The sequence below is a fragment of the Carassius carassius genome, chromosome 24 (genome assembly GCF_963082965.1).
Source record: "Carassius carassius chromosome 24, fCarCar2.1, whole genome shotgun sequence".
Taxonomy (NCBI): Eukaryota; Metazoa; Chordata; class Actinopteri; order Cypriniformes; family Cyprinidae; genus Carassius; species Carassius carassius.
Genome location: NC_081778.1, coordinates 15,095,352 through 15,121,200, shown reverse-complemented (window position 1 = coordinate 15,121,200; position 25,849 = coordinate 15,095,352). Strand labels below are relative to the sequence as shown.

General features: G+C 38.6%; 2 protein-coding genes across 5 annotated transcripts; one reads left to right on the top strand and one right to left on the bottom strand.

The window, feature by feature from the left end:
• Window positions 1–560: 560 nt before the first annotated feature.
• On the top strand, window positions 561–15,987 carry LOC132102909 (CD209 antigen-like protein D). 2 transcript variants are annotated; one of them, XM_059507629.1, is made up of 7 exons: window positions 561–753; window positions 956–1,057; window positions 12,717–12,827; window positions 13,848–13,970; window positions 14,079–14,230; window positions 14,329–14,429; window positions 14,769–15,987. In XM_059507629.1, the coding sequence occupies exons 1-7, from the start codon at window positions 660–662 to the stop codon at window positions 14,890–14,892; spliced, it is 807 nt and encodes a 268-aa protein (XP_059363612.1). In that variant the 5' UTR covers window positions 561–659; the 3' UTR covers window positions 14,893–15,987. The 2 variants fall into 2 exon arrangements, with proteins under 2 accessions (XP_059363612.1, XP_059363613.1); XM_059507630.1 differs by lacking the exons at window positions 561–753; window positions 956–1,057 and adding an exon at window positions 12,427–12,632.
• LOC132102907 (transient receptor potential cation channel subfamily V member 5-like) lies at window positions 15,691–25,061 on the bottom strand. 3 transcript variants are annotated; one of them, XM_059507625.1, is made up of 17 exons: window positions 24,738–25,061; window positions 23,541–23,701; window positions 22,056–22,153; window positions 21,843–21,965; window positions 21,611–21,751; window positions 21,345–21,443; window positions 21,147–21,262; window positions 20,838–20,984; window positions 20,555–20,634; window positions 19,832–19,967; window positions 19,659–19,745; window positions 19,486–19,562; window positions 16,736–16,901; window positions 16,577–16,643; window positions 16,229–16,497; window positions 16,043–16,149; window positions 15,691–15,946 (listed from the first exon to the last, which is right to left on the bottom strand). In XM_059507625.1, the coding sequence occupies exons 1-17, from the start codon at window positions 24,792–24,794 to the stop codon at window positions 15,691–15,693; spliced, it is 2,187 nt and encodes a 728-aa protein (XP_059363608.1). In that variant the 5' UTR covers window positions 24,795–25,061. The 3 variants fall into 3 exon arrangements, with proteins under 3 accessions (XP_059363608.1, XP_059363606.1, XP_059363609.1); XM_059507623.1 differs by having other exon boundaries at window positions 21,087–21,262; window positions 24,738–25,058; XM_059507626.1 differs by lacking the exons at window positions 15,691–15,946; window positions 16,043–16,149 and having other exon boundaries at window positions 16,360–16,497; window positions 16,777–16,901; window positions 21,087–21,262; window positions 24,738–25,057.
• Window positions 25,062–25,849: the final 788 nt, after the last annotated feature.

Below are 25,849 nucleotides of genomic sequence, written 5' to 3'. Positions count from 1 at the left end.
CAGTATTTGTTTTAGTGCAAATGAGGTTCAGTTCACTGTTATTTATACAACTGCTATTATTTATATTATTCAGCCATTTTTAATAATACTAAATCAGCACTTAACCATATAGACCGGGGGTCTTGGAGGGCCACTGTCCTGCAGAGTTTAGCTCCAACCCTGATTAAACACACCTGAACAGGCTCATCAAGGTCTTACTAGGCATGCTAGAAACTTCCAGGAAGGTGCGTTGAGACAAGTTGGAGCTGAACTCTGCCCAGGACCGAGTTTGGAGACCCCTGATAAAGACACCAGCAACTCATAGAAACAGTGTTTGATATGTTTGAATTTTCTTTTCCTTTAGGATAAGACATGACTAGAGGTTTGAGTAATTCTGACATTATGAAAAGTGAGAAGTGACGGATATCGTGGCAACTTGCCGGACTATAATGAGGAAGTTGCGGGAAAAGAACAGATCATGTGTGATGCTCAGAATTATCCTGGGGTGAGAGAATTAGCATCAGGTCAGCATATTTACTTGTGGAATGCTTTTCAGTTACTCATTTATTCTCCAGACAGTTGGGAATAGGAAATTAAACCAGTTTTGCTAAAGAGTTGCACCTACTGGGACCTCTGATAAGTTAGACAGGAAAACGAAACAGAATAAGCAGACAGACAAAATGGAAAGCAAAAAAGAGGTAGAAGTGGAGTTGGAGGAGATTGCAACGATTGAGGAGGATAAGGAGAAAGAAAATCAGGAGAAGGAGACAAAAGGTAAAATGTTTAATAAAATCTTAATAAGCAATAAACAAGTTATTAAGTGTTGAAATTTAAAAACTGGAGTCTCTTCTCTTTGGGGGAGGCTGCTTTATGATTGAATTATTATATTCACATATCAATCTTGCGTCTCTCTTGTTTTCTTTTCATGTCTAATTCTTCTTCTTTTCAACTGGATTTTCTCCAAATGACTTTGCAGAAGAGGCCGTAGATGAAGGGAATTTTTATTCTACTCTCACCAGTCCGTCAGAGCATGAATATGGCATGCCCTCTTCAATTCGCTCTTATACAGTAAATAAAGGTAGCACACTTTTTATACACATCAAAACTTTCTTATCAAAACAAATTATTATCACTGCACATTTCAGAATTGCTAGAATCAAAAAATGCCCATTTAATGACTTTTTAAAATCTTAGGAGTTTGATTTATGGCAAGTTTAAATTACAAAATAAACTTGGGATTTTATATTAGTTATTCTTTTTTACATGCATTTATGTGCACATTCAATGTGTGCTATAATATCAATCTGTCTCTGGTCTAAAACAGGACAAGTGAAAATGGCCATAAAGAGGAACAAAAACAGATGGCGAAAAAACAACTAATGCAGTGGTCAGAGAAATAGAGCAAAGTATCAAACAAAACAAACATTCTGATCTCAAAATGAAAAGATGTGTTAATTGTCTACAATGTAAAAAAAATAATAATAATAATAATCTGGTTAAATCTACAGTGAAATGGAGGTTATCAGAACCAAAATATGTTATTATGATAAAGTTGCATTGTTGCACACAAATGGCATTTAGGTTACAGTAAAAACTGTATTAGAACAAAACAAAGTCAAATGGAACATAAATAAATGTTACGATTGATTTTAGGACTTTATTTAGGGATTAAAAATGTTTGCATGCCCCAAAAGAAACTTTGTGTTCACTCAAAAAACCCTTGCCTTCCTTCACAAAACCTTTGTGCTCCCTTTTAAAATTTTTGCGTTTGCTTGCAAAACTTTTGAATTCTTGGCAAAGTACTGCTAAGTACTGTATTTTGGAGAACACAAAACATTTATGAGAGAACGCAAAAGCACATATAATTTTTTTTTGGGGGGGGGGGGGATAATTATATCATTATAATTATATTATTATACCACCATGTCCCTTTAGGTGTTCCATATATTGCCAAGTTAAATACCCATTTTTTACAGCAGCATTCTTTACCTTTAAAATGACATTGTGAGCGGCTGTGGTAGTGCTTAGCTTAATCCTAAACAGTCTACTCTTTAATAGCAACATCTCTATCCATTATAGTTAACCCAGTGGTTTCTCATTTGAAATATCTGTTACTATGGCCCGCATTAATTATAGAGTGGTCTGTAATTTGACAAAGTCTTTATATGACCAAAAAGTTTGATGTAAAATGCATATCTGGGACACAGCTGCATATTTTGTTCTCTCGAGGACAGCAGGTATCTTGTTTTGTCCAGAGAGCACTTCAAGGTTTCAGGAGAGCAGGCGAGGATTATGGCAAGCTGTTTTAACATTTAATCTATATACCACACTCATAGCTAATTTAACGTAATAAAAGTATATAAGTATAATATATCAACTCATGAATAATCATCATGAATAATCATAACAACAATTATAATACATCATAATACTAACATATTTGTGGTTATAAGTTTAAGAGAATCATTATTTATAACACACAATAGCCGCGTTTCCACTAGCGAGCTTAAACCGGGCGTGCTAGTGCGTGCCAGGGCCAGTCGCGTTTCCACTGTCACTTCCGGGGCTTGATCGTGCCTCGCCGGGGCTTCCTCGGGGCCAACGGCCAGGGTTTTTTGGCCCGACGAAAACCTTGGGCCAAAGCGGGCCAGCTGGGGCTAGAGGAGGGGTTATGAACAAAGGCGGAGTTTCTCCGCGTCTAGAGAGCTCAGCGCTGCAGATCATTTCAGAGAGATAACAGCTTTAACACCGGTATTAAAGACTTTTTAAAATAAATTGATCTCAAAACTCACTGTTAGTTAGCAGCAAGTGTTTAAAATAACTTGATCCGATGTGGATTATAATCACTAAACAAGGCAGAAATATTTATAAGCGATGTAAAAGACTATGCACACTAAACATTAACGTTACAATAGTAAACATGGTAAATATGACCGCTTGGATAAATCAGACGTCAGCTTCTTATTCTCTATCACAATTGTGTATTTATTAAGTAACATTCTATCTGTCGTCTCGTTTCGTGAGTTTAGCTCCACGTTGCATATCATCAAAATATAATAATGATTTTTGTTCGGGAGCTTTTATAAAAATAGAGAATCTGCGCTGCGGATCATTTCAGAAAGATAACAGCTATAACACCAGCATTAAACACTTTTTTAAATAAGTCAAGCTCAAAACTCACTTTCAGTCAGCAGCGAGTGTTTGAAATAACTTGATCTGATATGGATTATAATCACCATACAAGGCAGAAATATTTATAAGCGATGCAAAAGTCTGTGCACGCTAGGCATTAACATTACCATAGCAAACATGGTAAATACGACCGCTCGAAGAAATCAGACGTCAGCTTCTTATTCTCTGTCACAATCGTGTATTTATTTAGTAACTTATATGATCTGTCACAAGCCTCGTCTCAAGAGTTTAGCTCCACGTTGCCTATCATAAAAAAAATATAATAATGTTTTTTGTTCGGGAGCTTTTATAAAAATAGAGATATAATCATTCATTCTAAATGTGACAAATGTGACATACTGTGGCTACAAATAAACAGAAACAGACTCGACTGAATAAGCAGGCTATTTTCATAAGCGTTAAAAATAAATAAAATAGAAATAAGTGTATTTATGTGTGATTAATTTTGAGTCCTGATAAATTAAATCAATATGATCAATGTATCACATTCTATAGTTAAAACATCGATGCTTTTGAATTTGAATATATAACAAAGCATGCAAACAAACGGCCGCTTTTATCATGTTCGTTTTGTGATCGCGCATGTTCCGGTGACTTATTTCTTAGTTTTCTGATAACTTCTCTTTGTTGGTGAAATGATGAGGTTGCGTGACGTTGTTCTGAGAGGCGTGTAAAGGGCGTGTTTTAGTGACGCGCAGCGGAACTTCAGGCTCCACTGTAGAAACCCTGCGCTATTCTGGCCTCGAGCTACTGGCCCGAGGCTATGAGCCCTGCCCAGCCCGCTTTAAGCCCTGGCTCGCACTGGCCCGACAGTGGAAATGCGGCTAATGAACACCATATTAAATCTGGAGCTAACGTTAATTCATTGATGTGAGCTTAATACTCCCAACTGAAAAAATTGCAATGTTTTATATGGTTACATTTTTTTTATGGTCCCCTAAATCAATCAAATATAAGCAACTTTGTAACTACATGCCAACTAACTCTCATTAGAGTATTAGTATGCTCAAGAATCTAGTATGGTAGAATAAAGCCGAGTTCAGACTGCACGATTTTAGCCCAGTTTTTGGCTCGCCGACAGGTTTTGAGAAATCGCAGACAAATGCCCGAAATCACAGGCAAATCTGTGCTCGTTCACACGAGTGACAATCACACAGTGTGAATGAGCACAGACGTGATCTGAGAGAATCGCTGACGAGTCGCCGATGCCCGCGAGATATTTGGCATGCTAAATATCTGGACCTGTCTGCGATTCAAAATCATGCTGTCTGAAAAGCGTTCTGACTGAAAACTACATCGGCGATGACAGCCAATGAGAGAGCAAGATACAGAGCAGCAGGGAGTTCGGGGAGGAGTTATAAACCACAATATCAGCAGGCATGGCTTCATTTCAGAAAAAGGCTTTCTTCTTGGTCTATTTGGACCCATGAAATGGAAGATACATTAGTATAAATTTAGCAGGAGCACCCGTGTCTGTTTGATGTTTCATCTGAGCTATCCCAGTCTCACGTGAAAGCTCCGGTCTTGCACGTGTGATATCACGTTGTTTCCTTGTCACATCTCGCGGGTGTTTGGTTGTGTAACGTAGTTTGCGTGCCAGACAGAGCTGTCGGCGATTCTTCCTATATATTGTAAAGTCATTCAGTGTGAAACGTTCTGTCGCCGATCCATCGTGCAGTGTTAACACAGCAGTGACTGAATGCAGATAGCCATGCAGTGTGAAAAGAACAGTGACCAGACTACTATGAAAATCGTGCAGTCTGAACTCGGCTTAAGTTGACACTTGCAAAGACACTTATAGTCAGTTTATCTGTTGGTGGTTGACCGTCAAAATAAAGACGAGTAAAAAATCAGATCTGACTAGTAAGATTTGTTACTAGTCGTAATTACAAAATATACTAGCATCTAATAAATAAGTATTAGTACCTAATGAATAAGTACTATCTATTAAATAGATACTAGTATGTAATGCTAAGTACCAGTATCTAAAAAATAAGTACTAGTATCTAATAAATGCTTACTAGTAATTTTTAAATAGATACTATTTAACTAGTACAATAATTACTAGTCAGAAATTAAAAGATGAAATTAAAAACAAAATAACTATGACTCCCTGTTCATTTGGAGATATCGTCAACCACATAAAGAACTAGTGAGAATGCATTTGGAGATATCTTCATTTAAACAGATCATTACATAAACATGAGTAGGCTACCTCTCCCGCATCCAACCAGAGTACACATGTCAATATAATACTGAGCCCAGAGAGATTTGAGCATGCATGGGACACAGTTTGAGATAGAGGAGAGACACGCTTTAAGCGCACGCACTCTTTCCGGGCGAGAGCAGCGTATATCTGAGCGTGCGCGTCCGGTTTTGTGCTAGAGCAAAGGAAATCTGTGCGCGAGTGGAGAGATTTCCACTCGCGCATTGTTTTAATTTGCTTTCGCGCTGCAATAATGCACTCTCGACATTTGTCTGTAAAATAACGGCATATGTCTAAATTAAGATCTGCTCCCATTGCGCCGTATTTCATTTTAGCCGTTTTTACAGTGTTGTGCATTTGAACTAAATCACACACAAATCTGTTGAGTTTAGGAATGCAATGACAAAAGAAGCGTCCAGTCCTCGATAAAACTCATCAGCAAATTCCCTCATCATAAACAACAAAGTGCAGATGTATAAGTGAGATTCATTTCACAGTTTATACAGCTTCAGTGATTAACGATAGTTTTTTTTTTAAAGAGTGCTTAAACTCGCGATTGATCAATGTTAGTGATAATGTATGTAACGCCTGTATATATCCTTAACAGGCATCTATTAATACTTTAAAGACGATCACTCGTGAGTTCTCTCTGTGTTCGGTTTATTAGCTTTTCAGCGTGAACAACAACTGAAAACAAAACTGTCTCTCCTCTTCAGCTCTGTATATTCCCTCTAGATCATTACCAGTCCAACAATGACACCTCTTGGTCATTACCTGTCATTACATCTCCCCCCTAAAAGATGTTGCCCTTCTTAGTTAACATGAACGGTTAAGCAATAACATCTCTCTGGCTTAACAATATTTTGTTTTGTAAAACACAACTGTCTTGTTATCTTCCCACCTCAACGGTGTCTAATGAAAATAAACATTACTACTGTTCTTACAACTAACAGTACATTTCCTTTGCAATAACTCAGAACATTTTTTTTTCAAAGTCCATACACCCCATTTTCTTGATGGGATTTACCCTCCCCCTCCTCCAACCCAAAGTCCATAATCACAAGTCCAGTTTGTCTGGGCTTTTGCTCACTCTACCAGAGCGAGTAATGGTCACAGTCCCTTGGGTGGGTGTGGGAGTGTTTAGTGTCTCACCACTGTGTGTGTCCACAGTGTTCCTGTTTTCAGGAACAAACTGGTCAGGGCTCTCAGTGGCAGGTGTGAATGTTTTTGGTATGCCCTGCAGGTGTCGCCGGTTCCTCCTGTAACGGTCCCCTCGTGCCGTCTCCACGATATAGGACCTTGGAGTAGAACTGGAGCTGCGCACGACCGCAGGCATTGTCCACTGTTTCTGTCCATCCAACTTTGTTAGCACCTGATCCCCCGGGTTCAGTGGGGGTAGAGTCCTTACTCCGTTCCTGCGGTTATAGTAATAGGCTTGCCTTTGCTTAGCTGCAGCGTCAGCCTGTCTGATCACATCCTCATTAGGCCAGTTCGGTTTCAGATTGTCCTGCAGGGTGGGCAAGGTGGTCCTGATTTTCCTTCCCATTAGCAGTTCAGCAGGACTGACTCCTGTCGACGAAGTGGGTGTGGCTCTGTACACCATCAGGGCAAGGAGAGGGTCCTGCTGTCTCAGGATAGATTTCGCTATCTGAACTGCCCTCTCTGCCTGCCCATTACTTTGAGGGTAGTGTGGGCTGGAAGTTACATGAACGAAGCCATATTCCTTGCTAAACTCCCTCATCTCTGCTGAAGATAGCTGGGGCCCATTATCGCTCACTATCACTTCCGGAATGCCAAAACGAGCAAATGTGGCTTTCAGCTTTGCTATAACTTGGCTAGTAGTGGTTGTAGGGAGATTCAAAATCTCCAGGTATCTAGAGTAATAATCTGATAGTACTAAGTAGTTTTGCTTCTTACTCTCACACAGATCTATAGCCACTTTCTGCCATGGCCTACAGGGCAGCTCACTGGGTATTAACGGCTCCTTCCTCTGTGTGTTTCTATTTTCTCTGCAAAATGTACACTGCTGTACTGTTTTTACTATCTCATCAGACATTCCAGGCCACCATACAGATTGATAAGCTCTTTCTCTGCACTTTACCAGGCCTTGGTGTCCATCATGGATTCTCTCTAAGATGACCTTCCTCATTTCTGTTGGAATGACAATGCGGTTGCCTCTAATGACCAAACCATCTATCTCAGATAGTTCTCCTCTCACTTGGTAGAAGTCTTTGACTACCTCAGGCACCTTTGCAGCATAATCAGGCCATCCTTTCCGGATGAAGCCTATGACCGTCTGGAGCTGACTATCCTTTTCAGTGTGCTGTCTTAGCTCTGCCATCCGGTGAGGTGTGGCTGGGACCTGACTCATGACAGCCTCGATGTGTGCTGCCACCTCCACATGACAGACCCCATCCCCACAGCATGGCTCTGGGCTCCTAGACAGTGCATCCGCCACTGCTAATGTTTTGCCTGGTGCATGTTCAGCTATGGCATTGAAGCGCATTAATCTCATTAATAGCCTCTGGCACCTGATTGGGACACAGTCTAAGTCTTTACTGTTCATGAGAGGTACCAATGGTTTGTGATCAGTAACCAGTCTAAAGCCATCAAGTCCATAGAGGTATTTATCAAACCGTTCACAGGACCACACGCTAGCCAGGCACTCCTTCTCGATTTGTGCATACCTTTTCTCCGCGTCACTTAATCGTCTTGAGCAGTAAGCCACGGGCTTCCAGTTATCTCCGTGCTGCTGGAGAAGAACGCCGCCCAGCCCGTAGCTGCTGGCGTCTGCTGACACTATGGTGGGCTTGTTGGCGTCGTAGAAGGTAAGTACCGGAGCTGTGGCTAGTGCAGTCTTTAGGTTCCTGAACGCCTCGCACTGAGCAGGTCCCCACATCCACTCCTTGTCTCCTTTCAGTAGTTCGTACAGTGGGTGGGCCACTGTTGATAACTCTGGAATGAACTTGGCTAAATAATTAACCATTCCTAAGAATCTTTTGAGCTCAGTAGCATTTTGTGGCTGTGGAAAGTTTCCTATCCCCGCGACTTTATTTGGGTCTGCCCTGACACCTGACTCGTCGATTAGATGACCCAAAAAGCGAACCTGTCTCTGCTTGAACTTACACTTTGCCTGGTTTAACTTGAGTCCAGCTGCTTCAATGACCTTTAACACCTCGGCCAGTCGTCGGTCATGTTGCTCCTCTGTCTCTGCATGAATCAAAATATCATCCATAAAGATCTCTGTCCCTTCCAGGCCAGCCAGAGTTTCTGACATTTTTCTCTGGAAAATTTCGGGAGCACTTGTTATTCCAAAAGGAAGACGGCGGAAAGCATATCTCCCAAACGGAGTAATAAAAGTGGTGAGCATCCTGCTCTCCTCGTGTAGAGGGATCTGATAAAATCCACTTGCTGCGTCCAGTGACGTAAACACTTTTGAACCAGCTAACTTTGGCATTATTTCCTCTACTGTGGGCAGGACATACTTCTCCCGTTTCACCGCTCTGTTCAATTTCCTGAGATCTGCACAGATGCGGACCTCCTTCTTATTGGGTTTAAGCACCGGGACCATAGCAGCGCACCACTCTGTCGGCTGTGTTACTTTTTCAATTATTCCCTCCTCCTCCAAGCGCTGCAGTTCCTTTTTTACCAGTGGTACTAGTGGCAAGGGTATCCGCCTGGCTGTCGGCACTGCATATGGCTGGGCATCATCGCGCAGGGCTATTCTGACTGGCTCTGTTTTCAATAATCCGCTTGATCCAAACACACCACCAACCTCATCCATCCTCTTCACTAGTCCCATTTCCACTGCCTCCTCGCGGCCCAGTAAACAGCTTTTTCCATCTGTCACATACACCTTTAGGGAGTACTTTCTCTCTTTATAGCTGGTGGTACCCTGGAACATGCCTATGCAGCTGAGATCGCCTCCTGGGCTAACAAAACGTGTGTCTGGAGGTTCTAGTTTTATTTTAGGAGTCATCTTTTTAAATGTATTTCTATCGATAATGGTAGCGTCGGCTCCTGTATCAATTTTAAAGGTTACTACCACATTATTTACAGGTAAGCCTACAGTCCATGTATCAACATTATCTTCCTTATCCACTGCTCCTAGGAAGTATGTCTGCCCAGGCTGTTCGCTTGTGACTTCTCTCACTGCTTTAGAATGACATTTACGCTCCCAATGTCCTCTTTTGTGACACTTATTACACTTGCTTTTTAATGCAGGACAATGCCTTTCATCAGAATGTTGTGGCTTACCGCACCTCCCACACTCCTCTTTTGTGTTGGGTCCATGGCTGTTGTTCTCACTTCGCTGAAACTTTTTCCTGTACTGTCCAACCTTCCCTTTGACAGCATTTACATTGTCCAGCTGAGCGTCTGGTCGATTGGTTTGAAGATTAACCTGCCGCGTTATTGCCTCTGTCTGACGCACACTTTCAATCACTTGAGTCAGCGTCAGGTCTGCTTTGAGCTGGAACTGGCGTGAAAGTTCCTTGTCTGCTATTCCCACCACAAGACGATCCCTTATATGTTCATCTCTTGTAGTCCCGAATTGACAGTGCTCTGCTAACTCATATAATGTCCTAATGTACATTTCTGCCGTTTCTCCGGATTGCTGACTCCGTTGGTAGAAACATGCGCGCTCGTGTATGATGTTGCGTCGTGGAATAAAGTAGTCGTCAAATTTTTTTTATGACCACTTCAAATTTCTTCTTGTCATCTTCCTCTGCAAACTCAAATGAACTGAATATCTTTTCAGCTTCACTGCCCATCGCGTAGATCAGCGAACTTACTTGAGTCTCGCCATCATCTTTGTTTAACTTTGTGGCTAACCGATAGCGGCAAAATCTCTGTTTCCACTCTGGCCATTCGGTTGGGCTCTCAAACTTAAACTCGCTCGGTGGGCTAAACATCGCCATGGCTTCTATAAGGGTACCGACACACAGCTTATTCTGACACCATGTAACGCCTGTATATATCCTTAACAGGCATCTATTAATACTTTAAAGACGATCACTCGTGAGTTCTCTCTGTGTTCGGTTTATTAGCTTTTCAGCGTGAACAACAACTGAAAACAAAACTGTCTCTCCTCTTCAGCTCTGTATATTCCCTCTAGATCATTACCAGTCCAACAATGACACCTCTTGGTCATTACCTGTCATTACAATGTATAGCCTATAATTTATTCTGTGTTTGAATAATCGTGGAAAGGAAACATATAATTATACATTTCTGATGTTGTTATTATTAAATTGTAATCTTGTTAAATAAAAATTCGGTCCAATAAAAAATATATATATTTACCCTACATGAAACCCATGTCTGGTTCTTGCCTAAAAAGACGTGTTTATGATGTTTAATACATTTGGCTGTTTTTAGCCTTACCCTGGAGTTGGTTCACCATCCGCCTATGCATTCAGTGTCTGTAGCACCAGTGCTATATGCAAAAAAAGTTAATGTACAGCCCTGGAATGATATTTATTGTTTTTAATAGAGGAAAAATAGGGAAATAAATAAATAGGGAAATAAAAAATAAAAGGGAAATAGTGTCTTATCTCCATCCTGCCACCAGACATCACTCGATGACCAACTCATTAGGCTACTTAAGAATTTACAGTGTTTACAAAACATAAAAAAAAGGTTTTCTATGTGGTTTCCTTAAAAAAGAAAATCCATCTCCTTGTTTCAGTTTCCTGTATAATCTCTTTCCTATATGTTGCTGGCTCATTAATATTAAACATACGATTACCCTACTGGGCAGAAACACTAAATATAAAAGTTATAGATACAGGCGGCATCTAGTCATAGCTGGGGGCGTGGCGAGGGCGGAGTCAGCGTGGGGGAAAACACTGCGAACATCGTGTGTATTTGAATGACAAAAATGCTCATATTGAGCGCTCATTCCCAGAGACACGTAGAACAATTGTAGTCTCTTTTAACTTTAATATTCATATACACAAGTCCATATCGATATTTGATATATTTTACAGCCCTAATGTAGATGTGTTCATTCAAAAATAGCCAAAATCCTTGACGTTCTGCTTTATACAGCAAGTTCTATTTTTGACTGGATTCCGCGATTCAATCGTTTCGCAAACACAGACGGGGTGAATTTATGAATGAAAGTGTAAAAGTTCTGACACAAAACTAAGTTGTTACGTGTCCACACGCTTTTTTATGTGGGTTTATGTTCGACACTAGGCTAACGTTACATAGTTTTGCTTCGGGTAGAATGATAAGGCTAATTATATATGCATTCCACTTTCTGAAACAACCTTACACAGTTTTGACAACGTTAATAATGAACACGATGTTAATAAAGCCTGCCTGTGATGAATGCCGACTGCACACACACACATGCTTAGTCTTGGGATTCCACAACTTCCCTTGATCATCCTCACAACTTATTGCTTGTAGCCATTTTGTCATCCTTTCCGGTTCTGTATATTTATTAGGAAGGATGTAGAACTTCAATTCATAATTTGTTAGTTTATTGGAGGTACAGAAAACGACACAGCAACTCTTCGGCATGATTGTCCCATGTATTTCAATTGGCGCCAAGGCAATGTTTTCCCCCAGGGGCTAAATTCACATCATGTGACGGGGCGTTCCCGGGGGCGTTCCCAGACCAACCGTCTGTATCTATAGTATCTATTAAATTCAGGATATCTCTGGTCTAAAAAGTTAATAGTAACTAAAAAATTATTACTAGTTAAAAAAAATTTCTCAACAAGAGGAGTATAATTAAATACCAGTCAAAAAATAAGTACTAGTATCTAATAAATAAGAAATTGTAAGTATTACTAACTTAAGAAAGACACAAGTAGGCTACCACAAGACAAGAATAAGCATTAGTACTTTAATGAGAAATACTACTTAATGGAAAAGAAACTGGTATCTTAAGAAATAAGTATTAGTACCATGAAAAAAAAGATACTAGCACAGTTTAAAGATTCAGTATTAAATCGGCTTTCCATACGAGCACATCGGTGTTATGTTACGTAGCTTCGTCAACAGACTGGGTGGACGTCTTCAAAGGCCCCTGCGCGCGGTCAGACCCCCCTGTAGAGTGTTTCTGAGACGAGTTGCGGTCAAGTGCGCACTAGAATACAAAAACCTGCTGATTATTCCCTGGCCTTCGTCGAACTGAGCCACAAACGGCTTTGTATTAGCAGAAACATGTACGTAAAACTGTGCAATTTCGGAAAGTACACAAACGGCAAGTCTGAACCGAAACAGCTGAAGCCGGATTCAGGTGATGAATGTTGCGAGTGCACATCTGTTGACTTCCGTCATTTGATGGTCCATGTAACGACACATGTATGATGTTTTTCTCCAGATCCACCGCTAGATATCCACCGGAAAATCCGTGTTTACCGCATCGTTTCGCTGGTTCTCTTTGTCATCTGCGTCCTTTTGCTGATTGTGGTCCTTCTACTGTTTATGAAGTGTAAGTATGACCATCTTTTATACGTAACGTTACAGCGTTCATTTAACACTTTTATTGTCTTAGACTTGGGGCCATTTTGTTTTTCTTTAAAAAATACGCTATAATTAGCCTACCACATCGTTTTTGATATTGAAAACAGGCTTTGTGTCTAATGGATCTAAACAAGAAAAATATAAGCTTACGTAATTTCCAATAATAATATTAATAATAATTAAATGAAATAACTATTGAATAAATAATAAATAACTATTATAATAAATAACTATTATTATAACATGGTTCACATTACCTTTACAGGGTTTGACCATAGACTGTATAAAAACAGGGTTTGACATGGGCTACTAAAGAGCCACTTACGACCTTCAGTATGTTATGCAGCTTTATTTATTTTTTTGATTTGTAAACTCGAATAAAATTTGAATTAAACTATTTTACATTTAAAATACCATCTTGGGTTCTGCAATTTCTGCAAACCATCTGCAATTTTCTCCATACACATAAACTGTTTTAAATTCATAAACATTTTCATAAACATCTTTTTATACCAGAGTAGTATCCCAGAGTTAATTAAAACTTTGAGAACAGATAAAAACACAATTTTCTTTAAAGTGGTCTTTAGATCATAATCAAGAACGATTATGAATTTTTAATGGTTTTCAAGGATCACAAGTGGGGTGCAGTTTTAGGAACAATCATTGGGTTAAAATTAGTATGAAAAACAATGTAGTTCACCGTCAGGAAAATTTGAACAAAAAATAAAATTATCCAAAATGAGAGAAAGATTCTGAAAACCTTTTGCATTAACTTGTTGTTTCGAGGTCTCCGTGTCACTTTACCATGTGACAATGTTTATCAGATGTTCAGCCAACATTCCTTGGGCGTGTTGCTCTGAGGCTGAGACTACTTTATTATGGCTCCACAGTACTAAAATAACTGTAGTAACTATGGTATTTTGGTGGAAATGGTGATTGCCATGGTTGGTTTTATAGAGGTTATATTGTTACATTGTGTTCTGAACAGTGACTGGGACGCAGCCATGTCAGAAGGTAGAGGAGATTGAAAGGTCTCCACCGGAACAGGAATGTAGCTTGAAGAAATGCCATGAGGTTTACCAGCTTCCTCGTGAGTTTGTGAACAACAGAGGTACAGTTTTCTAAAGGTTTTATGTATGTTTGGAATTTTTTTCCGCCCGTATTTTTTTCCTTCACTTCAGTGTTTCCTTGTTTCCCCCCCACAAATGTCTGTGTGCAGAGCGTCTGTGCAGTGATTGTGGCAAGGGCTGGCTGAGGTTTGAGAATACTTGTTACTTCCTGTCTCAAAACCGTTTCACCTGGCAGCAAAGCAGGAAGGAATGCCAGAGAATGGGAGGAGATCTTGCTGTCATCACTAATGAACGTGTACAGGTCAGCAAACAGTAAATATACAGTGAAATTAAAACTAACAGAACTGATTAGCATATTAGTGTATTCATATGCTTTTTGGCAATATCTCATCTCTACAGATGTATCTGAGTAGGAAAGGGAGTTTGCACTACTGGATTGGGCTAAATCATTTGGGGACAAATGAATGGACATGGATTAACAACACTGCATTGACAGTGAGGTGGGCAAATAATTATGGTTCAAATGGGACCAGTTGTTTTTTGAAGTGCCTCCTAGTGCCTTAAATTACTTTTTATATTTTTGACAAATAAAAAATGCTAAATTTTTTCTCCCTCTGATTCTGGACAAAACAAAATAAGTCAATCATTTTGGAAAAAGAAAACTCAATATTTAAAAATGTGAAAATCATTGGAAATTTTTGCCTAGTTTTTTTTTTTTTTACAGCAGAAATTCACATAAAATAGGAACTAAGGGAGGCACTTAAGGGAGGCACTGTTAAATGAAAACATTAATTTAAATGTAGTTTATTACTGACTGTGGTTCTTATGCACGCACATAGATATTGGGGAGACCAATCCTTTCCTGGAGAGTGTGGCATCCTGGCTGGAAATGAACCACCTGAACGGAGCTGGCGCCCATCTTCCTGCAGCTTATACTTACAGTACATCTGTCAGAAGATGTAGATGTCCGAACATCATCTAAACCCACTGAAATCACCTATATATATAGGATATCATAACTCAACAAATACTCAATATAATCATCTTTTCTCTAAAGATTCTAGTCAGAAATAGGGGCCTTTGGGCCATCAACACAGTGTAAAGCTTTTTATTGTACAACGTGCATTATGCAGCATTATAGATGCGTTATAAAGCAGTTTTAAAAATGGTGCCGTTAATTTGTATTACAGTTGCACTTATTTCTAACTCTACTGATCATTTACACAAAGTTTATTTGCACTATCTAATGTTCACATGATGTACTGGACTGCACATACTCTCTCTTTAAAATGTCTCTTTTTGCATTACTTAATTAAACAAACACTGTTGTATTTAACAATATTGATGGTGCACAGTTCAGCTTTATATATTTGACCCTGGACCACTAAACCAGTCTTAAGTCGCTGGGGTATATTTGTAGCAATAGCCAAAAATACAGTGTATGGGTCAAAATTATCGATTTTTCTTTTATGCCAAAAATCATGAGGATATTGAGTATGTACCATGAAGATATTTTTTAATTTCCTACCGTAAACACATCAAAACTTAATTTTTGATTAGTAATATGCATTGTTAAGAATTTAATTTGGACAACTTCAAAGGCGATTTTCTCAAAATGTAGATTTTTTTGCAACCTCAGATTCCAGATTTTCAAATAGCTGTATCTCGTCCAAATATTGTCAGATCCTATTAAACCATACATCAATAGAAAGCGTATTTATTCAGAAATAAGAACAAATTCTGCTTAATCTTGAGCCATTTTTAGACATAACTAATATCTAGGCAATCCACATTTTCTTTCTTTTCACATTCTATACTCTGCCGAATGAGCTGCCAGCATTTTATTGGTCTCCTCTGGATCTTAGGCCTGTTTTCCACAATAAAATTGGTCTGCTGTGGATCGTTTCCAGGGTCATTCTTGCTTGCTTCCTCCTCCTCAGCTGGTTCTGCTTTCTTTGAGAATGCATCAATGTAGCGTTTCATCTTTTGCACCAATGGGTCATTGCGACCCTCCACTCTGGAATCATGAGATATTGTAAATAAATAAGACTAATTAAACTGAGAGTGTTTTGTGATGCTTTTGCATTGGAATTGTGATTCAAGGCATCCTTACCGAAGGTACCAGCGTTTTCCAAGGCCAAACGCCAGACCACAAATGCCCAGTCTTGGCCACAGGCGCAGTGGTAACTTCCGTTCAAGCATCAGATTAGTGGCCACCACCTATGATCAGAGAAACTGATGTTTACCCAGCATGCTTTTAGAACAATTAGTGTGGGGTTGTACTAACTACACTACCAACCTGGGTCCTCCAGAGTTCATCGCGTTCCTGGGTGACCCTCCACTGTGTGTCGCTCATCATGGCGATCAGGAGGTTGAACAGGAGGATGTAAGAGGTCACACTGAAGTAGATGTGGATAGTGTGCACGACTGGATGGGTGTACAACGTATTGTCCACTTGCAAATCTATCAGTCCAATGCTCATCTCAAACTGAGTGAAGAGGGTGATGGGGAATGAGCGGTATGATGGTAAAGCTGAAGGATCTTGAGTTATGTAATAGACCCACAAGGCTGAGGAAGGAGACATTATTTACATTACAGATTTGCATATGATATGAGTATCTTTTGATTCAACTGTATTTGAACTAACCAGAAGAGGAACCAATAAGGAAGATAAGGGACAACCACATGAACTTTGTCATATCTCCAAAGATTGTCTGCAAAAGAACATTCACACATGTACATTATAAAGCTATACTGGGTCTACTAACTGACAAGTATGAGCAGCTGCCCCAGCTAAACCCTCCACCTTCTGAATCACAATGACATAAGGTCCCAGCATCTCAAAACCTCTAGCGAAGTACATAACATTGGACCAGCCAAGAATCAAGGCCCAAGACATTGGCACAAGCTCTTCTGCAATTCCAATGGTCCGCAGCACACACAAAATCACAACCAGTATCGCGTAGCCGATTCTGCCACAGAAATACAAGGAAATGAGGTGTGAGTTAATGCATGCAGGCAAATGGTTTTCATTCAACATAATAATGCAGATTTCATACTGATTTCCACCTATAGAGTAGTGCAGGTATGATGTCAGGACTGGCAAGACTAATTCGCTGCTGGTTCCTTCTTGATTTTCCTGTTGACTCTGTCAATGTCTCGTCATAGCTGGGGGTGTGGTGTGACTTTCCCCCGACTGGAAAAGCACTGCATTTACCCTGTGTGGCCTACATAGAATCACTTCTGCCGCTCGCCAGAGCAAGATATGTAGACAAACTGAGCCGTATTAGGTCGGACTGTCACAGTGGTTTTTGCTACACTAACTATAGTATAACCATCTTTAACAATTTGTTCGGCAGTATATAAAAGTATATTTGGCAGTGTGGATCTGGGTTTTTTAATTTATTGTAAGTAAAGAATGCCACACAGCAACATTTCTGCATTTTAGCTAGCAAAAATCAATTGTAATCATTACCAAGAGTAAAGATCAAGTGCCTAACAAAGTCTCTGTGCATTCATTCGAATAGTTTAGTTATTTATTAATAACATGCTTTCAGAAATAAACATAACTGCTTTAAAATACATGTTTCGTTATGTGTGTGCGGGTTATGCTGTAGAACATAATGTCAAAGTATCGTCAAGTTACCACAGGCTTGCCAGTTCTGACGTTATACCTGCACCACTCTTTATGACTGTCCAATTGTGGGCAACTACATATTTCATATGTGTAAAAGAAAAGTTTTTAACATTGATAATAATAAAAAATGTTTAATGAGCACCAAATCAGCATATTAGAATGATTCCTGAAAAATTATGTAACACTGAAGACTGAATAACTGCTGAAAATTCAGCTTTGCCATCACAGAAATAAATGAGCCTACATTTCAAAATGTCAAAACAGAAAATAGAAACAGTGATTTTTTTTAACTGTAAATATATATACACAAACCCGATTCTAAAAAAGTTGGGTCACTGTACAAATTGTGAGTAAAAAAGGAATGGAATAATTCGTGGATATCGTGAGACATTTTGAAATGTCATGCCAAATATTGGCTCATTTTGGATTTCATGAAACATTTTGGAAGGAACAGCTGGAGGACCAATTTGCAACTTATTAGGTCAAATGGCAACATGATTGGGTATAAAAAGAGCCTCTCAGAAGTCAAGATGGGCAGAGGATCACCAATTCCCCCAATGCTGCGGCGAAAAATAGTGGAGCAATATCAGAAAGCAGTTTCTCAGAGAAAAATTGTTTGAGTTTGAAGTTATCATCATCTACAGTGCATAATATCATCCAAAGATTCAGAGAATCTGGAACAATCTCTGTGCGTAAGGGTCAAGGCCGGACAACCATACTGATGCCCGTGATCTTCGGGCCCTTAGACGGGCCCTACTGTAATGGAAATCACAACATGGGCTCAGAAATACTTCCAGAAAACATTGTCAGTGAACACAATCCACCGTGCCTTTCACTGTTGCTGGATAAAAGTCTATAGGTCAAAAAAGGAGCCATATCTAGTAAACATGATCCAGAAGCGCAGGCGTTTTCTCTGGGCCACGGCTCTTTTAAAATGGACCGTGGCAAAGTGGAAAACTGTTCTGTGGTCAGATGAATCAAAATTTGAAGTTCTTTTTGGAAAACTGGGACACCATGTCATCCGGACTAAAGAGGACAAGGACAACCCAAGTTGTTATCAGCGCTGAGTTCAGAAGCCTGCATCTCTGATGGCATGGGGTTGCATGAGTGTGTGTGGCATGGGCCAACGTACACATCTGGAAAGGCACCATCAATGCTGAAAGGTATATCCAAGTTCTAGAACAACATATGTTCCCATCCAGACATCGTCTCTTTCAGGGAAGACCTTGCATTTTCCAACATGACAATGCCAGACCACATACTGCATCAATTACAACATCATGGCTGCATAGAAGAAGGATCCGGGTACTGAAGTGGCCAGCCTGCAGTCCAGATCTTTCACCCATAGAAAACATTTGGCGCATCATAAAGAGGAAGATGCAACAAAGAAGACCTAAGACAGTTGAGCAACTAGAAGCCTGAATTAGACAAGAATTGGCCAACATTCCTATTTCTAAACTTGAGCAACTCGTCTCCTCAGTCCCCAGACGTTTGCAGACTGTTATAAAAAGAATAGGGGATGCCACACAGTGGTAAATATGGCCTTGTCCCAACTTTTTTGTTGATGTGTTGATGCCATGAAATTTAAAATCAACTTATTTTTCCCTTAAAATGATACATTTTCTCGGTTTAAACATTTGATATGTCATCTATCATTGCATTTTGTTTTTATTCACAATTTGTACAGTGTCCCAACTTTTTTTGAATAGGGTTTGTGTGTATATATATATATATATAGTTACTTTTAAAACTAATGGATTATTAATGGATTGCGTTACTCCCTAAAAAAGGTTTTTATGGAAAGTAATTTATTATGTTACTTTTTTTTTTTTGCATCTGTAAAGTAGAACACAGGAGAAGAAGGTTCAACACTCTTCAGAAATAAAAAAAAAAAACAGAGAGAGAGAGAGAGAACTTACAAAGTGATATGGAAGGGTCCTCCGAGGGCAGACTGGCCAAAATAGCGTTTAGCTCCCACTCTCAAAATACCGGGAATCTGAAAATAATTCATGATAATGAGTGTTTTGGCATAATACCAGTAATATTTCACTAGTTATAACATGTTTCTAATGCCAGAAAAAGTTATGCTGACCTCTATCAGCAGAATCACGATGGCTCCTATGACACTGATAATTTCTCCTATTAATCGCAGGTGATCTTTATAGGTCTGATAGCTCTCCTAAACATACAAAATATATTTTGTTCCTGCAGATATAACATTGCTTTGATATACAGATACATAAAATTGATTAATTAGTTTCATACCATAAAGCTTTTCTGCACTTTTATGGTCTGGTCGTTGTCTGCTTTGGTGTAATTCTCAGGAATGTCCTTCAGGGGGCGGTTTATACAACACAAAGTGAAGATGCTAATATACAGCAGGTACACCAGCATCAATAACCTGAAAACAGATCAATAGAGCAACATCGTCAGTGTGGCTGGATTCCTAAACATCGTTTCATAGCACCTCACTGCTTTCAAAGGGAAATATGTTCTGATAAAATCAGAAAAATGTTAAATATGTGGAAAATCTTGAAGCTTTTGAATAAGAGTCGGGTGAAGAAAAACAGGTACGACAGGGTTGACATATCATAATGTTCCTTAAAACCTCCATATAATATAAACCTACATTTCAAACATAATTATATTAACTTTTTTCTGTGACATTACATTTAGACCCTAGATTATATATCTATTATATATAAAAGATAAATATTTAATATATTTTTCACCATAAATGTAATTTATTGACCTATAAACAGACAAGCCAGTTGCCTTCAATTTTCTTTGTACTTTTTAAAAAGGAATTAAGAAATGTAGATATTTAAGTAATGTTCACTTAGTTGAAACTAATAAAAATAGTCAATTAGGTCAGCGTATTTCTTTAATTTGACAGCTAAAACTATTTTTAGTTTATTAATTAAATAAAAATACTTACTAACTAAATTAAATGCTGTTTTTTTTCTATCGTATGTGATAGTAAGGCACCTGAAGTAATGTTTCCCATACAGATTCCACTTCAGTCTGACAAGCTGTCGAACTGGAGTCAACTCAAGAATCCTTCTGGCCTGAGACAAGAGAGGATACACAAAGCCCTTTGTTAAGAGATGAACTAAGAACAGCCCAGCTACAGCGATTTGATTAAACCTGTTGATACGGATGAGTTCTTCCTTCATTAATGTGTAGTGAACTGTTCGACTTGAATTTTTCAGGTTCTTCCTGTCAGGTCCTGTTTGATAAGCTGTATTGCGTCCTGCATACATTTACACACCTCTCTTTTCTGACTGCTGACAATGATCTCAAGCACTGAGAGGTCATCCTCCCTGGAGTCAACCTCAGTGAGGTCATAAAGGTAGGAGGACAATGGTCCTAGACTCCACTGAATGACCCGCCTGCGGTTAGCCAAGTGCTGGAAGACCTGTGCAACACCACAAACACATCGAGCAGTGTTCTTTAAATGCTGTGAAATGTTACCATGCAATTCCATTCTAGATAAGATGCATGTTTTTGGAAGAAGTACCACGAGGTTGCCCTCCTTTGCAGCGAGTTTGAATGGTGTGAGGCCTCTGGAGTTAGGTACCATGTCTAGAGGGATAGCGGGGTCCAGATCTGCATCTTGTGACATCAACATGTCGAAAATCTGACATGCAGTTGTTTTATTGGGCTGCAAAACCAAAAGATGAAGGATGGTATTACCTGTTCATGAGAGAGAGAAAGAGTTACAACCACAGATGCAGACATATATATCAGATCGTGAGAAAAGTTTATTTCCACTTACCCAGGGAATCCTGGGCCCGAATATTAGCCCCAGCTTTTATCAGCATAGATATAATTTCTTCATTACCCACACAGCTCGCAAATGCCAGGATGTGTTCACCTACAGTCACACAGTTTATTTATTTAATAATTTTTGTAATAGTCAATAGAAATACTACAATACTACAAATACTACAATAGAAATACTACATCTATCCTAATGCTCCTCCACAACTAATAAAATAATCAGATTGAATAAAATGAATAGAATAGAAACATCCATCTCACCAAAGTACAGAAGTCCTCCTCTTCTTTTGCGGAAGTACATGCCTGTGACCCTGGGTACCACCACATCACCTCCTCTGCTTATCAACTCCTGGACTAAGTTAATATTCTGGTTAACAGCAGCAATGTGAAGGGCTGTTAAACCTGCCAGACAGAGCACACATTCATGAGATCTACAAATAGTTATTAAATTGCATTAAAGGTTTGAGGAAGTTTTTGTTTTTTAAATGAAGACCATGGTAGAGTTCCGAGGTCATGGGCTCATTGATAAGCTCTGGTGCTCCATCCATTAATGCCACAGCCGCATGAAAATTATCATTCATCGCAGCAACATGCAGAGCCGTCTCTCCAAGTTCACCTAGAATTGCACACCCAATGTCAGTTCCACAGTCAATAATGCGTTTGTCTTTCATTATGCCAGTAAATAATGGCAAAAAGTGTGGTTTACCTCTCTCAAAGATATTAGTTGATGAACAGTCAAGCAGTTTCTTTATACTAGCTGCATTATTCTCCTTAGTGGCGGAAAACAGGGGAATGTCATTTACTCTGTAGAACGTAAAGAAAAATGACTTTGGCAATTTTCTTGGTCGTGCCGATTTCCGATTTTATTCCGATTTCCGATATAATTGACAGCATATACAAACAAAAATCTACTTTTCTTCAACGCAAAGTTTCAGAAAAAAAAAAAACAAGTAAAAAGTCGGTAATAAAATAAAAACAATAAAAAAAATTGCAAACAAAAGCACAAATTCATGCAATAGAATAAATAGAGCTATCAAACTAAAGGCCCGTTCACACCAAGCATGATACCTATAAAGATAACGATAAAGATATAGTTCTAAAAATCGTTCTCAATATTAAAGAATAGTGGAGTCCACACCACAACTATAACGATAAAGGCACAGAGAAACGATATCGTTGGAATCACTTTCAGAACGATTTTTTTTTCTGATGAAAGATAAAAACATAGCCAACCAATCAGAATCGATCCTGCTGTAATGAGCTCGAGAATTTAAAGCAGCAGACGCGTGTCTGCTTAAAATACACAGACAATATCGTTCGCTGGTGTGGACGCTAATATCGTTATCTTTATAGTTATTGTTCTTGGTGTGAACGGGCCTTACGTTTTTCATGTTAAGTAAGTTTTTATTCAGGTAAGAAATACTGCAGAAATTAAAGTAATCAACTGTACATTTTTATCAAAGGTAATTTTTGTAGTCTTAATGCTTACCAAGTTATAAAACATATTCAGTCAAGAGCAGAAAGTGATTTTATTTCTTTGATTAACATGACAGACAGCAGCAGGAATATTGGGCTGTGGCCCCTTTAAGAGTTTATTCATGGACTCAATATACTGTTACACAACATAACTTCTCTTTCTCAACTATTTAAGAGGGAAACCAGAGGGAATGACTAAAATAATACACAATACATAATACACTATATACACCTATACTAAATACACCATTTAACCGGAGCGAAAGAGATGTGTGTGTGAGAGAAGTGGTTGTCGGAGAGAAGAGAGCCAGAATGTGCGGCTGAACAAAACGGATCGGTTTAAAATCAGAAAAAGTGAGGCTGATCGGTTGGTCATCCAGGCCGATCATGAGCAAAATCGACCAAATCTGATCCCTGGCCAATCGATTGAAGCCTCTCTACCTCTAAACTGTTTAATATTGAACTTAAATCACCCTTTGACTTACATAACTAAAATATTACACCGCAAAGCGGACACAGAAGCAGCTGAATACAATGTATACAACACAGCAAAGACTTACAAAATAAGATGTTTATTCATTTAGACAGAACCAAAGTCTAAAACCTAAACTTACAAGCACGATATTCTTTTACTGCCTTCAGAGCACGAGCATTTCTTTGTTGAAATGAAAATGTAGTTTCTAATTTATTATATGGGTAATAGTTAGTTCTTTACTTTTTGTTCTGCATGAGGAAGGTCTCATCCAACATTTCGTTCCATCCTTTTTTATGCTGAAGGCGGTACTTTAGTTGGCTCCACCAATGGTTGATCTCCCCTGCAGCAGTTCTGGAGATGGCTGGAGACATGGTTTCTGGAGGAGTTTCAGACCAAAAAGACTGACAAGAAGAAATCAACACTGTCAGAATAAGTTCAACCACAGAAAAACGTGATTTTCAAAAACATATTCTTAGCAATTTCTGAAAAATATTTAAATGAACATGCAGGTGTAGTTTCCCTCCTCATCAGCTTTCAACATTTTATATTATATATTTTAAAATCTGTATACAGTTTATCTTAATAAGTAAAAAAGATCCTTTAAAAGTAACAGTTCATTTTTAAATTATGACACAAATTTTGATGACCCGTTTTTGTACATTCTAAACTAACACTTAAATTTGTTTTGTTGATTTAACATAATGTATATAGAATGAATAAAAATCTTTAATATTTTATATTTAAAATTGGACTACTAAACAGCTTCTACTCTTCTTTTTTTTGGACTAAAATAACATTAATTTAGGAATTTAACATATCAAGCACATTTTAGGTTAATATTCTTTTTCTTCCACACTTAATAAAATAAATAAAAATGCAGAAAAACAACAAGCATTTGTATGAAAGTGGATACCCCACTATCCACTTTCATAACACAGCAATCAGTTACAATACTATACCAAAGATGAAAGCATTCAAAGCAATATTCACCTACCTTACAAAAATCCTTAATATCTTATTTCAGTGTTATTTTTAGTAATTGATGCACAGCATGTTTGTTTGACTGTCAGTGAACAATACTACAGTTAGCAGTCTGACATCAATACTTATACTTATACTGAGTCTGGAAAGGAGGGTGGAGGACATCACACAGGTGGACAGTAGAAAAGGACCCATAGAGGTTTAGGTGACCAGTGTGTGACCCATTATAGTTCGGGACAGATTGAGATTGAGACAGTTATGTTAAATACTTGAGTTAGCCTATAACCTCAATGTTATGTTAACAACTTAATTACTAACTTTGAATCTTACTATTGTTTTTTATTATTATTATTAATTGTTTTATTATTGTACTTAAGTGATTTAGGCTACTTAAACACTATTTGGACTGAAGTGGACATATAAATGGCCTTTCTTCACTATGTAGCCTAACGTTACCTCTATTGAGTTGCGAGATTTGTCCGTGGTCCATATTTTTCGGTCCTCGCCCATCATCTTTCACTGCGTGGACTATCTGAAAAATAAAACCGTGCCAGTCCACACAAAAACACTGTGTCAGATAAATGTACAGCACACCTGTCCCAAACCAGCGGACGGATACCAAGATGCTCTAAATGATTCAAAACAACGAGCGTTTGTTCTTCCCGACGGAGCACTAACGCAGGTCACAAAACCAAATAGTCTTTCTCCTTAGCTTCATTAGCCAGACTAACGTTACTTCTCGCAGTAATGTGGTCAAGGACTGGTCAGACAGTTATCACCACACCAGGTTAAGGCATTAAACCGGTTTTCAGGATTGTTGCGTATAGCCTAATTGTTTTCACGCCTTTCAACGTAACAGGACAGACCACTTATGTTTTAACGCATTAAAATTCGCCTAATAATGATGTTTTGCACGTCGTTCCAAGATGTTTAGTCTTCTTGTAGTAGCCTACACCAGCAAAACATAGGTCAATCTTTCTTAACGAGTGAAACACATTTGTTTTAACGGAAAATCCGACACGACGTTATTAACCGTCGACTATTTCACTGACAGCTCTCAGAAATGTTTCGTTTGTTTTTTGGTAGGCCAAGCCTATATGTATTTTTTTGTAGTCTAAATAAAAAAAAAATGTATTTTACACAAAGTTGACCACATAAAATAAAGTTCACGTGTTAGCTCAAGATTTATAGTGATTAACAAACTAATAAATTAATTAATGTTACTTTATTGTTTGCAACTTTCAGTTAGGTCATATTAAGCAGATGAGGAATTTTTGACTATAGTTTTCTATTGGTTACAATTGTTACCATGAATAAACACACTTTTACTAAGATTTAAAAACATTTTTATAAAATTAATGCAGCTGCTCTGGTTGCTTGGATTAAGAGGACATCAAATGCAATAACATAGTGGCTGTGTAAGGCATAATACATAGTGTTCAAACACCAGAGACCTATAAAAAAAAAACAAGGCCTAATTGTATGTTTACATCACAAAGAAGAATTAAGTGTTTTGGTTAACCAAGTAATCAGTGTGGTGGGGACATCAGTGAAACCTGATATATTTT